General features: G+C 49.1%; 1 protein-coding gene across 13 annotated transcripts in view; it reads right to left on the reverse strand.

Moving 5' to 3' along the window:
• Positions 1-15,195, reverse strand: part of SMAD3 (SMAD family member 3) — a 124,631-nt gene that overhangs the window by 18,230 nt on the left and 91,206 nt on the right. For 11 of the 13 annotated variants that reach the window (XM_055278033.2, XM_055278031.2, XM_055278029.2 and 8 more), the window contains 4 exons: positions 8,121-8,314; positions 7,825-7,956; positions 6,366-6,440; positions 2,610-2,660 (listed from right to left, as the gene is read on the reverse strand). In XM_055278033.2, coding sequence (XP_055134008.1) covers positions 2,610-2,660; positions 6,366-6,440; positions 7,825-7,956; positions 8,121-8,314 — 452 coding nt within the window. Of the gene's footprint in view, positions 1-2,609; positions 2,661-6,365; positions 6,441-6,527; positions 7,083-7,824; positions 7,957-8,120; positions 8,315-15,195 lie in introns of those variants that run through there. The other 2 variants (XM_055278032.2, XM_055278037.2) reach the window with 2 other exon arrangements.

Consider the following 15,195-nt stretch of genomic DNA (forward strand, 5'->3'; position numbering starts at 1 on the left):
TGCCTAGTGCTCTCCCAGCTCTGGCCCCCAGCATCAGTACATAGTGGGAACTCAGCCAATGTTGACTGAGCACATGAATACAGAGGAGATGCCTGGCCAGCCTGGAATCCCATCGCTCTGTCCCTTGAACCCTCAGAGTACTTTATCTGCACCTACTTCTTGTTTTAGAATCATTTTTGGTCCTGCCTTATTGATCCCAACAAGGCCGTAGCGCCTTGATGGCTGGGTCTGTGGTCCCTCTTCCAATCCCCCACCTGAACAGCATGCAGACAACAAGTATCTGGGAATGAGGGAGAGAGGAAGAGGCAGACAAGTAGGCAGGGCTTCCTCCCGGGAGCCACAGCCTAGCATTAGTCTCCAATGTAAAAGTCAGCAAATGCCTTGCCTGAGCCTTGTTCTTCCAAGTGAGGAAGGTGGGGACAGCTGGTCTAAACGGCCCAGCAAGGCAGTATCATGCCACAATGGGAGTGCACGCTCTGGAGTGAGAGGGCCTGAGTTCAAAGCCAGCTTCTCCATTCACTAGCTGTGAATCTGGGACACATGAGTTCACCAATGTGTTCCCCGGTTTCCTAATCTGTAAAATCAAAAATCACAACGCTTCTGCCTTATAAAGTTATAAGGATCAAGTTAACATGCAGGAAGCACTCTGAATAACAGTAAACAGCAAACTCTCAAGAAATGTTTCCCATCATCATCACCATCTCACCCCCTTCCAGCTATGACACTGAGAGTCCAGGTGACCTTCTGGATAGGGATGAAGTCAATGGTTTGAATGGGTGAAGGGGAGCACAGGGGCTCATGAAGCAGAGGGGAAGCCAGGCCTGTCAGCGCGGTGTCTTACCCAGAATCTTAACCCTGACTCGCTGGGCGACTCGCCCCTGATTCACATCTTCCCAGCAGAGGTGCAACTAGGCCAGTGCAAAGTGGCACTCATTCTCTGATGGCCAGGCTCGGGGAGGGTCCTCCCTTTGGAAGAAATAACCTAAGAATTCTCAACTTTCAGGCAAGCTGCCTGAGGAAGGGGTAGTAGGGAGGGAGAATTATGTCAACAGAGGACGCTGCCTTGGGTCAGAGCTCAAGAAACATCCCATCATCCTCATCCTACTCTACACAATCTAGAGGGCAGTTCACAGCAAATGACCACCTTTCAGTCTGGAGCACCGTGTCCAGCATCAGCCACCTCCAAGCTGCCCTGGGACTGCTACGGTTTCAAAGGCAAGCGTCTGCTTAGAAGGCTGTTGACTAAAAGTGCTACCTTGGCCCCAGTAGGGTTTTAAAATGCACAGAAAATAAATCTAAAGCAGCCAATCTCAAAAGCTGAAAGCCCAGAGTCAAGTTCACCATCACGGCCTTTAATTTCTCAAGTGTTAACTTTGCTTCTAGCCTTCAGTTTGTTTTTAATAACTCAGTCCTTTCATATCAGGAATGTGACCTTCCCTCTGCAAAGCCCGGCACTCACGGTGATATTATTTTACAAAAATGTTAAAACAGATCCCCCAAAGTCACATCCCACACTGCCCAGGTCAGCCTGTTCTAAAGAGTTTCAGGCATCTCCTAATATTCCAAATGATGAGTTTCTTCATCTGACGCTGTCAGTCAAGGTCTGGAAGCAAATGGGCACAAAAACCAGTCCAATCCACTTTGATTCGCCAAGAAATATTAACTATTTCTTTTCCTGAGCCTCAGCAATAAAGTCCCAAACAAAATCCAACTTACATTTTCTAAAACTACCAGACCAGAATATAAAAAACTCCCCTCAATAAAAACTAAATGGATATTTTATTTGTTTTAAGCCCTTTGGCAGGTTCCGTGCCAAAGCTGAAGAACTGAAGGACCCTACTGGGTTAGAAAAGTGAGTCTTGGAAAAACTGATCCAGCAGTCTAACCATGGAGGGATGTTGCGGAAACAATGGACCCTCCACTCCAAAACATCATGAGATAACGCACAACGATAAACAACACACCTAAATACGGAAACGTGTTTACAAAATAACATAAGGAGAAAAGAGAATGAAAACACCAGATATGCACTATGATCTCAGTGGCAAGGCACAGAGATATATATGCCTGATGCACAAACATCAGGACTGTGATCACACATAGACAGTTATGTTAGGGTGGTGGGATTATGTGCAGCTTGACTTTATTTTCAAATTCCTTATATGTTGCTGTTTTAAGAAAAATTACACAATTGTAAGATGAAACACTCAAATAAGTATATCTGAAACAGGTCTATAAATATCAGGGGGCTGGAGTCTGCACGGCTGTCCGTGGCTTTGCACCAAACCGCACACGTATACTTAGCTGACCAGAGACCCTTGTTCTCCTGGGCATAAGGTTTGGGGGAATTTTAATTCACTCACGTCTACCCGCCCCCCAGGGGGAATACAAACCCGGCATATGGTTGCCTTTCCTGCCACCACTGTTCTCAAGTTTCCCCGTTCTGTGGTGACCTCAACATCACCGTAACCAGAAACCTGATGGGCTGAGCTGGGCTGATGGTAGGGGTTGGGGGAGAGCCTTACCTTCAGGGCCCCCTCCCCACACTGGCGACTCGCCAGGGCTGCAGCTAGAGGGGGTTCCAGTTGTGTGCACGAGGAGATACTCACCCAAGTTATTATGTGCTGGGGACATCGGATTCGGGGATAGGTTTGGAGAACCTGCGAGGTGAGACACAGCTGTGAGACTTCACAAAAGATTCTTGGCCTGGAGAGCCAAATTACTAAACACTTACATATCAAGGTGGGGTAGCCCAACACAGCAGAAAGAAAACCCCGGACTGAGGGTCCCAGGAGAAGGCCTACCCCATACCCTTGCCTCTACTTTCCCTCCCTGGGCCCCAGTTTCTTGTCTGGAATGAATGGATTGAGTGGATGATCTCAGAGGTCTCATGATTATGATCTCAGAGGTCTCGGATGGTTTTATGATCCTAACCAAGACTCCCACCTCAGGGCTGCTAAGTTCTCAACTATAATAGGTGACACCTTTTTTCTTTAGCTTACACCACCTGCCCTATTAACTATGCCCTCAGGAAAATGAGAGGAGCAGGGAAGCCCTTCTCCCAAGCTGCAAAGACCCAGGAAGCAGGAGGCCAGCCCTCCTACACAGGCGGGGCTTGAGGCCTCCCCAGCATCACCAGCCACTGATCTTGGTCAGAGGCTGCAGCAGCTCAGGTGCTGGAAAGATCAATTTCAGGAAACTCACAAACCTGCCTCAGAAACCCTGCAACTCAGCAACCAGACAAACACCTTATGCAAAAGATGATGATGCACGTGGGAAAAAGTCTAAATCTACCCAACTCTTACTCTATTACATTTTCTACACCTCTCACCTCCAGAAAAAAAGAACTCACATGGTATCAGCCTTCAAAAATAAACAGTGGACACTTTTCCAGAGCAGCATCCTGCTCGTCCCCCTTCCTCTGTTCCTCTATCAAGAAGGCTGCAGAGGCCTGGCGCAATGGCTCACATCTGTCATCCCAGCACTTTGAGAGGCTGAGACTGGGGGATCACTTGAGCCCAGGAGTTTGAGACCAGCCTGGGCGATATAGGGAGACCCCGTCTCTACAGGAAAAAAAAAAAAAAATTAGCCATAAGTGGTGAAGGCTGAGGCTGGACAATTACTTGAGCCTAGAAGATCGAGGCTGCAGCGAGCTGTGTTTGCACCACTGCACACCAGCCTGGGCAGCAGTGAGACTGTTTAGAAAAATAAAAATAAAAAAGGAGACTATTTATTTATTAACCACCCTATGGGGTCTAATTCCACCCCATGAAATCTATCAGTCCTGAGACTGGGTCCAGCATCTGGCCTCAAGTGAATGCTGCCTTGCGCTGTTCAATCTCTTCTTTTGCCCCAACTCAGCTGTAACCTCCTTGAGGGCAAGGGAAGAACCACGGATTTCTCCTTCTCCCCTGTAACCCCAAACGCAAAGGGGGATGTGGAATATTCACTGAGAGAACTGAGTTACAGAATCAGTCACAGGGTCTAGACAACCCCACGAATCAGCTATGTGAGTTTGGCTAAGCCGTTTAACTTCTATAAGCCTTAATTTTTTCCTCAGGTATAAAATGAGGATATCATCATCTACTGTGTGACATGTAAAAATTAAGTAAGACCGTGCATATAAATATGCTTACACCATGACCACTACATGGTAGACACTCAATAAATGCTTGTCCCGTTTTGTGGTGGCCTGAACCACAAAGACCTAGGAAGTCCAAGGGGCCTTCTTGCAAGTCTAAAAGGGCACGGATGTAGGTGAAGGGACATGGGGAACAACAACGTGACCCTCTGGCCCTGAGACACAACCACACCCCGGGCGGGCAGGGAAGCCAAGCCCGTGAGCAACTGGACTATCCAAGCAGGCAACTCTGAAGAACAGAGACTAAAACAGGAGAGCCCCCCGCCCCCACCACCCACACACTGGCTGGGGTCCGCAAGTCTGGTCTGTCTCTATTTTAGATAAATCACTCATGTTCACAACAGGGCCCTGCAGGCACACTTAATGAGAAGAAAGGAAGAAGGGAGAGGAGACAGAGTAAAGGGAGGCACAGGGAGGAAGAGGAGGGAGAAGAAACAAGAGCTGACAGGGTGAAAACTGGGCTGCTCTTTCCAATCTCCAGCCCCTCTGGTCCATGTTTGTTTGTAACAATAATCATTGTGCAAATATGGAGAGCAGCAGAAAGGGAAGAGGGAGTGCAGAGTGGGAAGAAACACAGCAGCTGGAGACACGCTGCTCCGCTGGCCTGCTTCCCACGCCTGCATTGAATAGCTGCAAGCTTGCAGCGGTCACTTGGCATTGGATACAGGAAGGTCTTCGATGCATTCCGGCTGGTTCGAGCTGCTAGTCACTCTGCCGGGTGGGTGTGTTTTACTGGGTGTGCTCAACCCAAAAGTGCCACGATGTCCAGGCTGGATTTCAGCAACTACAACGTACATGCGAGTCTCTTTCGGTCTCTCAGGAATTGCACAACCTCAGCTGGGTGCGGTGTAATCCCAGCACTTTGGGAGGCTGAGGCGGGCAGATCACCTGAGGTCAGGAGTTTGAGACCAGCCTAGCCAACATGGCGAAACCCTGTCTCTACTAAAAATACACAAATGAGCCGGGCATGGTGCTACATTGCCTGTAATCCCAGCTACTTGGGAGGCTGAGGCAGGATAATAGCTTGAACCCAGGAGGCAGAGGTTGCAGTGAGCTGAGATCACGCTACTACACACCAGCCTGGGCAACAGAGGGAGACTCCGTCTGGGGTAGATGAGGGAAGGAACTGCACAGTCTCTCTCCTGGGCTATGTGCGAGGGCAGGTGGCTCCACTGTGTCTAGCGGCTCTGTGTGTACAAGGCATGCCCACCACCGGAATGGAACATCTGCGTGGCTCCCTCTCCCCTTCTCCCCCTCTCCCAACCACACACAACTCAGTACACATTCTGTGTGGCAGCTGGGGTTCAATTCAAGAAGCTGCTGGTCTGGAGCCAATTTGGTCCTACAACAAATGATATGGGAAACATCTGGAGATGTAGCAGGAGAGAACTAAACTCTGCCCCTCATGGCAGGAGCACACACATCACATGTGGTTGTCACACAAAAATATTGGCTTCAGGGGTCTCCACTGGTCATCAGAAGAGGCATTGGTTCCATTCAGCCTCTTCTTGCCTCCCACATGACTGCCTGAGGTGATCGAGGCCACTCTCCACCCTGCTGCTGGTGACATCTCACTAAGGCACAGGTCCTGCTTACAGCCTGCAGTGGTTCCCATCAGCCCTGACTAAATGCCAAGTGGTCTGGCTAGCTTGAAGGTCCACCACACTCGGACCCCTGTGTGGCGGACCCTCCCATCTTCTCCCCACTGGAGAGAGTGCATCCTCCAGCCACGCTGAGCTCCCTGTGCTGGACACTCTCTGGACTCCAGACACACTGAGCTCTTACTGTCCCCAGAATGCACCAGGCTGTCCTGCCCAACCCCCATGACTCTGCCTGGCACACCCCTTGCCCACTCTGACAGCTTGGCTAATACTTACACATCACCAAGACTCAACCTAGGGAAAAACCTGGACTGCAAGATGCTGCTCCTCCCCAGACCGGGTGAAGTGGCCCTGCTATGTGCCTGGTGCCATGCGGCATCTTCCATCAGGGCTTACACGAGATGGCCCAGTGACTGCTGGCTGTCCTGTCAATCTCCCCCACCATCTGTGAGCAGCTCGGACCCTCTTCTATGCCCTGCCCCTTGCACATCGCGGTTACTCTACAAATACTGGAGACAGAGAGAGGAGGGAGGGAGGGAGGGGGCAAAGAGGAAGGGATGGAAGGGATGAACCTACTAGCTGCTAATCAGTTAAGAATAAGAGCATGTCCCTGCATGACTGACCTGCGTCCATGCTGTGGTTCATCCGGTGGTCACTGGTTTCTCCATCTTCACTCAGGTAGCCAGGGGGTGGGGTCTCTGGGAATCAGAAGGAAGGTGGTCCGTTAAAAGGCCTTCACAGCTTGGCTCTGAGACACCTTTCGCAAACACATCACACATGCACACCATGATGCTAGCATCCGTGGCTCCAGGTCTCGAAGTAGAGGTTCCAGCTCTTGGTTCTGTTGTCCTCGCCCCTGTCCACCTCTGACTCCCACTTGGATCATAACTGCCTTTGCTCACGCAGGACCGGATCAACTCCCAAGTCTGAAATGTGTACTCCTAGAGCCTCTGCCAGGCTAACTTATCCTGGTCCTTCAAGGTGAAGGTTAAGCCCCACCCCCTCCAGGGAGGCGTCCGGACTTGCCTCCGCCTCACCCCTTTCTGTCCTCTGAAGATCTGCAGGCTCAGACCCACCCTTTGGTCCCTACTATCTTCTCCTGTGCAGACTGGGTGTTATTATTTGTTGTCTCTAGGGGATGTGTCCTCGCTCAGCAGTTAGGTTGCAAGTTCAATGATGGCAAAGACAGTGTGATCTATTTCTCTGAAACCTCCCCCAGACCCTGACTGAAGCCCTCCAAGATTTGCTCTTTGAACAGGGAGTAGTTGACTTACCCCCGGGACGCCAGGGCTACCCGCAAAGGATCTGAGAAGGCTGGACAGTGGGTCTCTCCTTAACACTCTGACCCAAGCACACAGGCCTGTAGCCAACCTCAGCCCAGTAAACTAACCCAGGATGAACCTCACGTCCAAATTAGAATGCTCTAAGAGGAACGCAGCAGGATTACTGCCCCAGCAAGCAAAAGTGACTAGCCCAAGTGCTGCCAAGCACAGCTTTCCTGGAGTCTGAAAGTGCTGGTGATTCACACATTATTTGCATGTAAATGAGGGGCTTCTAAAAGCATTTGCAGTCTTTGACAGCAAAGCCCATTTCTCCCTGCAGAGTGAAAACTCAAAGTCACTTCAATTCCCACCCAGGTTGGAGCCCCTCACCGAGGCCTGATGCCCAGGCGGATTTACAGAGCCAGCTCTCCGCACTTGCTGCCTGGCCCTCAGCTCACTCCCCGCCTCTGCAGACCCCCAGTCTATTGGGACTGAACGCCAGTCCGGGCCTCAAGGGTGGTGAGAGAAACAGTGTTGCTATTTCCGCTTCCAAAATAAATGACTGCACCAAGGCCGGGCAGAAGGGTCATGCTGCTCCTCTATGCCAAGAAAAGCATCACTAGTGAGGGGGGAGCTGAGGTCATGGGTCCTCTCCCAACAGGGATGCGGTTCTGAGTCAGGGGCCCTCAGGCCAGAGCTGTGCGCAAAGAGTGGGTGAGCGGGGGACGGCCAGGGGGCAGAGATTGGGGCCACAGGACTGATGTCGGGGCTGACCGCTGCCCCTGCCTCCCAGGCCAGCCTGTGCCGCCCACGTGCCTACCTGGAATATTGCTCTGGGGCTCGATGCCTGCGGGGAAGTTAGTGTTTTCGGGGATGGAATGGCTGTAGTCGTCCAGTGGGGGGAACTCGGCCGGGATCTCTGTGTGGCGTGGCACCAACACAGGAGGTAGAACTGTCCGGGGGAGACAGAGCAGAGGTGGCTCAGTGTCGATGCCAGACCAGCACCAAAGTCCCCGCACCCCCAAGTGCACCGCAGACCCTAGGGGGGATGGGGAGCGGGGGAGAGGTGATGACCCCCAGCACCTGCTGTCCCCACAGGCGGGCCAGGCAGCATACCTGGTGTCTCTACTCTCTGGTAGTGGTAGGGATTCACGCAGACCTCGTCCTTCTTCATATTGAAGGCAAACTCACACAGCTCCATGGCCCGCAGCTCGTGGTGGCTGTGCAGGTCCGGCCATCGCCACAGGCGGCAGTAGATGACATGAGGGAGCCCCTTCCGATGGGACACCTGCAACCGGCCATCCAGGGACCTGCCAGGATGGGGAGGGGCAGAAAGAGAGGGAAATGTGGATTGCGCTTGCTTTCTACAGAGTCCGGCCTCCTACTTTCAGACACTTGGAAAGCTCTCCCTCCCCTCACTTCTCCTAGATCCAGAGGTCCAGGAGATCAGAGCACTGCTAGCTCTGAGTGCTGGGAGGGATCTCAGGAGAAGACAACAAAGGCCCCCTGAGAGGACCCCCAGCTGGCAGAGCAGGCCTCACCCACCAGTCCCCAGTGGGTTCCCCAACTTTGTACTGCTCTTCAGGGAGCGGCGTTCCACGGGAAGGGCCCGCACTTCAGTTGTGCTTGGAAAAGGTTCAGGAGCCACTCATCGGCTTCCTACTCAGCCCAGAGGTATGGAAAGGGGACAGGGCTGGGGAGGACAATGAGAGTTCTTCAGGCACAGATATGAGGACTACAGTGATCCAAAGAAGAGTGACGAAGTACACAGGCTGCCTCCCCTCATTCACTCAGGTCTTCCCTTGCACATTAGAAAGTCAGGGGGAAAAAAGAAAACTTGCCTTTCCTCCTCTTTTTTTTTGAGACGGAGTCTCGCTCTGTTGCCCAGGCTGGAGTGTAGTGGCGCCATCTCGGCTCACTGCAAGCTCCGCCTCCCGGGTTCATGCCATTCTCCCGCCTCGGCCTCCCGAGTAGCTGGGACTACAGGCACCCGCCACTATACCCAGCTAATTTTGTTTTTGTATTTTTAGTAGAGATGTGGTTTCACTGTGTTAGCCAGGATGGTCTCAATCTCCTAACCTTGTGATCCGCCCACCTCAGCCTCCCAAAGTGCTGGGATTTCCAGGCGTGAACCACCGTGCCCGGCCCCTCCTTTCTCTCTTTTTTAGTTTTTTGTGGTGAGCAGAGAGGGAAAGAGGGAAATTAAAGGGATTTTTTTTTTTTTTTTTTTTTTTTTACCTTTGATACAGGGTCTTGCTCTGTCACTCAGGCTGGAGTGCAGTGGCGTGATCTCAGCTCACAGCAACCTCCACCTCCCGGGCTCAAGTGATCCTCCCAGCTCAGCCTCCCAAGTAGCTGGGACTGCAGGCACACACTACTGTGCCTACCTACAATTGGCCAGTGCCGTGACCCTGTGTGAACCATGTCTCCTATGGTGATTTGGCCAAGCAGCTATGACCCGGTGCCCTGACCTCTCAAGCCAGGCCAGTGTGTGGTCCCTGACCAGCAGCAGAGGTTCAGGGAAGTTTGTTAAAAATGTACATTCTCAGCGCCTACCCCAACCTACTAAATCAGCATCTTTCCCTTTGTGAAATCCCCAGGTGATCTGGATGACGAGAGTCTGGGTGGCTTACAGGAAAGGACGACTGGGGAGCTTGGGACGGCAAAAGCATCGTCAGCTATGGGCAAGGCTGGGAGGCAGAAGGCTTCTGGAGGGACGTAAAACTTCAGATAGTGTCTGGTATTAGACAGGTGAGGAGGTGCCACTAAAATGGAGTACCTTATTTAACACATATTTAATGAGCACCTATTATGTGTGGCACTAAGGATACAGTGGTAAGGAAAGAGACTTCACCATGAGAAAAGGCCAGCAAAGTGGTCCCTGTCTGCATGGACCCTCCACTCCACTGGGCAAGACTGACATTAATCAAATAATCACCAAAACCACTTTGGGAGGCCGAGGCGGGTGGAGAATTCATGGGCACTCTGTGAAGGAGGGGCTGGCCAGATGCCACCAACAGCACCAACCGAAGAGAGAAACAGAGGGATCCAATCACACTCTCCAAGCCACTGGCCTGGGAAGGGGAAAGGACAAACAAAGGTCATAGCTGGGCTTGGTCACAGGAACTGACCCAGAGCTGCTGACTAAGGGCATCTTGAAGGATGTAATTACCTTCCTCCCGTGGGGCCCCAGAACAAGGAAGCCCTACAGCTGAAAAACAGTAATTACCAGGCAGATCTAGAAGACAGCCTGGGACTCGTCCCTGAGGTATAAAAGGACTGGCGGATGTGGAGTCATAAGACCTGGGGTCAAGGAGGGTTCTACTCTCCTAGCTGGGAGACACTGGGCAGCTCATGAGCTTCCTAGGACACTCAGTTGTCTCATCTATAAAATGGGGTATTCTGCCCCCCGACCTCATGAAGCTTGGTTTCCATTTGAAAGTGCTTCATAAACACCCACAAATTAGCATTATTATTCTATATCACAGGAGATACTCCCCAAACCCAGCCCTGGATAAGTAGGGTGAGCTGGGGGTTGAACAGGAGTAAAAGGGAGAGTGGGAAGTGGTGAGCGGGAACAGAGAATTATTCAGCTGTTCTCCTTCTCCTGCAAAGCCACTGGGTGCCCACAGATTAGGGAAGTGGCCACATTTGCTCTTCAGTGTTTGACAAAAGTCCCAAAAAATGGCCAGCTGGACATCATAGCCTCTTCTGCAAGAGAAGGCCTTGGAGAAAAGCTCAGGGCAGCAGCGGGGGAGAATGGGGCTGTGGAGGTAAGCTCCATCTAGGTGATAGAAGTGGGTGGCCCTCTTGCCTTGAAAGTAGTATTAATCATACATGAATCACTTGGATATTAATTAAACTTTTAAAAGCAAGGGAGCTACAGTAATCAAGGCAGTATGGTAATGGCACAAGGACTGACAAACGGATCAATGGAACCCAACAGAGTCCAGAAATAGTTACACATATATGGACAACTGGATTCAACAAAGGTCCAAAGACAATTTAGTGGAGCAAGGACAGTCTTCAACAAATGGTGATGTAACAACTGGATATGTAAAAAAGATAATCTTCAAACTACACATTGTACCCTATACAAAAACAAACTGAAGTGAAACTTAAAACTCTAAAACTTCTAGAAGAAAACAGGAGAAAATCTTTGTGACTTTTTGGGATAGACAATGATTTCTCAGATACTACACCAAAAAGCACTTCATAAAAAAAAAAGAAATCAGACCGCATAAAGATTTAAGCTTCTGGTCTTTGAAAGACACTGTTAAACGAATAAAAAGGCAAGCACTAACTAACAGAAAATATTTGCAAAGCGTATATCTGATAATAGACCTGTTTCTAGAACTCTGAAAACTCAATATTAACAATTCAATCTTTTTTTCTGTTTTTTTTTTTTTTGAGATGGAATCTCGCTCTGTCGCCCAGGCTGGAGTGCAGTGCTGTGATCTTGGCTTACTGCAAGCTCCGCCTCCTGCCTCAGCCTCCCGAGTAGCCGGGACTACAGGCACCCGGCACCGCGCCCGGCTAATTTTTTGTATTTTTAGTAGAGACAGGGTTTCACTGTGTTAACCAGGATGGTCTCGAACTCCTGACCTTGTGATCCACCTGCCTCAGCCTCCCAAAGTGCTGGGATTATAGGCGTGAGCCACTGCACCCAGCCAACAATTCAATCTTTTAAAAAAGAGATACATGATTTCAATAGACACTACCCAGAAAGATATGAAGACAACAAGCATATGAAAAGATGCCTGACAACGTTGGTCATTAGAGAAGCACAAATTAAAACCACAATGAGATAGGACTACATACTTATTAGAATGGCTAAAATTAAAAAGCCTGATCATGCCATGCATTGGCAAGGATGTGGAGCAACTGGAACTCCCTTCCACTGCTGCTGCAAATGTAAAATGGTACAACTATTTTGGAAAACAGCTTGGAAGTTCCTTTCTAAAATATCTTATTTTGGGGGATACACAGTAGCTATATATATTTATAGGGTACTTGCGATATTTTGATACAAGCATACAATGTGTAATGATCATATCTGGGTAATTGGGATATTCATCCCTCAAACATTTGGAAGTTTCTTAAAAAGCTAAAAAACCATAAGCCTACCATATGATCCACCATTCCACTTCAAAGTATTTACCCAAGAGAAATAAAAGCCTATGTCCAAAGACTTGTGCATGAATATAATGGCCCCAAATTGAAAACTATTCCACGTGTATTAACAGATGAATGAGCTATAACATATCCATACAAAGAAATACAACTCAGTAATAAAAAAGGATGAACTACTGATACATGCAACACTATGAATGAATCTAAATTAATGATACTGCGTGAAAGAAGCCAGGCATGATTCTGTTGGTGTAAAATTATAAGGTAATTTAAACTAAAGTAAAAGGCACACTAATCTTAATCTAGTGACAGAAAGCAGGGATAAGTCATTGCCTGGGGACAGAGGGAGTTACAGGGAGGGAGTAGGGATTGGAGGGAGCAATTACCAAGGTGCACTTGGAAACTTTTTTGGGGGTAAAGGTTATGTTTATTCTCTTACTGCTATGGTGGTTTTATAGGTATATACATATATCATCATTTGTCATACTGCACACTTTAAATATGCAAGGCTCATTATTTATAAATTATACCACCATTCCAAAAAAAGGCAATGGACTTAATAAGCCTGAGTTTAAATAACGGTTCAGTACTTGCTAACTGTACAAAGGTGAAAAAAATCACTTAGTGTCTTGGTCTTAATACTTTTCATCTGAAACACTGGCTGGATGTGGTGGCTCACACTTGTAATCCCAGCATTTTGAGAAGCCAAGGCAGGTGGATCACTTGATCCCAGGAATTCGAGACCAGCCTGGCCAACATGGTGAAACCCCATCTCTACAAAAAATAGAAAAATTAGCTGGGTGTGGTGACCCATGCCTATAGTCCCAGCTACTCGGGAGGCTGAGATGGGAGGATTTCTTGAACCCAGGAGGTTGAGGCTGCAGTGAGCTGTGACTGCACCATAGCACTCCAGTCTGGGTAACAGAGTGAGAACCTGTCTTAAAAAAAAAAAAAATTCTTTTCCCCCAGAGGGATTAAAAAAATTTAAAAATGAAATATTAGTAAGAACACTCAATATTAACAATCCAATTTTTTAAAAAAGAGATATATGATTTGAACAGACACTACGCAGAAAGATATTCCAGAAAGTGGCAGGAATCTATTGTCAGTATTGTCATGTAACTATTACTGCCTCTTTACTATGATAGTGCCCGGCAAAGTAAGGAACACGGTAGGTCCTCAACAACACATCTCTTTCCCTGCTTCGGCCATCTGGGTGCACAGTCAGGAGGGTCACAGTGAGTCCTCATGTCTGTCTGGTGCTTTGAATTTTCACAAGGCTTCTGTGTTCCTTATCTCAGATCATTCTCACCACAACGCTGTGTGGATAATAAGGCACATCTTTCAATGGTACCACCTCACTGTACACCCATACCTTGGAGAGGCAAAGTGCATGTCGCAGGATCACACAGCAGTCTGTATCAGGGCCATGCCAAGCGGCCAGCACTCCTGGCTGCCAGGCTGGGTTCTGATAGCAAGAAGACAGGCACCTTTCACTCTCCAGCTCGTGAGCACACGACCACCAGTCTGGCTTGGCATTACTTCCTAAAAGTCATCTGGACCATGCCCCTGCTTCTCTGGGCCATGCAATTCCCAAACTCACGACAGGTAAGACATCTCATTCATTTTTACGCATCAGCAACAACTCCTCTTGGTTCGGAGTCTGGGCTGCCCAGAGCCCTGGCATTGTTCTTTCTTTCTCCCTCTGCCCCACTCAAAAATATATAGCAATCCTTACCAAAATAATAAGAGTGAATTGGGAGTTTCAGCTTCTGGATTTAATATAGCTGATGTGTCCCAAGCCTTATAGGGCACTGGGCCCATTAAGTAAATCCAATAAATAAGCCTTAATTCTGAGCTGATGTTACCATAAATATGCTTGGGTGCAGAAAATGGTCTATTTATGACCCACTCTTCTCCCTGGCCCAGCCCTTCCTCCCAGCCCAAGACCAGCTGCTGGCATTAGGAGGACAGTCTCAGGAACCTGCCATTGGGCCTCCTCCCCATCTATGACTGAGATCTCTCCCACACCCACTGGCTTCCTGATGAGAGACCCCCAAAGGTCGTTCTCTAGCAACTCCCTCAAGTTCCTCTGACAGAAGGTTTTAATCCTTAAATATATTCTTCCCTAGCAGAACAATTTCCTGTGGCAGGAAATTAGGTTTCCTCCCATTGGCTTCAAGTGGGACCCGTAAAGTGTCCCAAAATGGTGGTGAGAGCCACAGCCAAGGATGTGGCCATGCCAGAGCCCAACGCTGATGGTGAAGGTGAAGCCTGCCAGAGTGCACCCCAAGGACAGAGGGTGGGGCTGGGGCCCACCTCATGCCAAGTGCTACTCACATCTGCACTTCCACCGGTCAGCCACTCACAGCCATTTGTGGGATAACACAGAGGCTGGGGAGAAGGTGAGGAGCACAGCACATACGTTCCAGAAACATGCCAAGATCTATTCAGCATGAACTACGTGCCAGGCACACGACAGCTATGTGAGCATGCAGAAACGGCAACACCCCCAGGACCCTCGCCCAGCTCAGAGAACTCAGGAGGCTTGCCAAGGTTATATAACTTGCAAATGGCAGAGCCAGAATTCAAACCCAGACCAGGGCTGATCCATGGGAGATAGGGGCAGGTAGGATGAACAACGCTTTTTCTGTCATCCCATGCTGCATCACCATTATTAAAAGTGACCATTCATCAATCACTGCATAGTTATTGAACACCTACCATATCCCAAGCACTGTGCCAGTTAACTGGGCCATAGAAGCGAACAAAGAGTAAATTTGTTAACATTATCATATTTCAGTTGAAACCTATTTTATTTAATACACACACATGCTCTTAATACTGAACTTTCTAGTCACTTTCAGACAAACTTTCTTTTTCAACTTGCCCATTGAGTAGTAATAGTAACAACAGAGGTGGAAATGACTGCTGCTACGTGCCAGGTACTGTGTTGGCCACTTGATGACTGTGACAGAGTGAATTAGTCACCCCTCTCCGCAGCCACACTTTTTGCTCTGTGGCTCTGCCACTCCTCCTACTATGAGTGGCATGTATT

Source organism: Symphalangus syndactylus, chromosome 5 (genome assembly GCF_028878055.3).
Source record: "Symphalangus syndactylus isolate Jambi chromosome 5, NHGRI_mSymSyn1-v2.1_pri, whole genome shotgun sequence".
NCBI lineage: Eukaryota > Metazoa > Chordata > Mammalia > Primates > Hylobatidae > Symphalangus > Symphalangus syndactylus.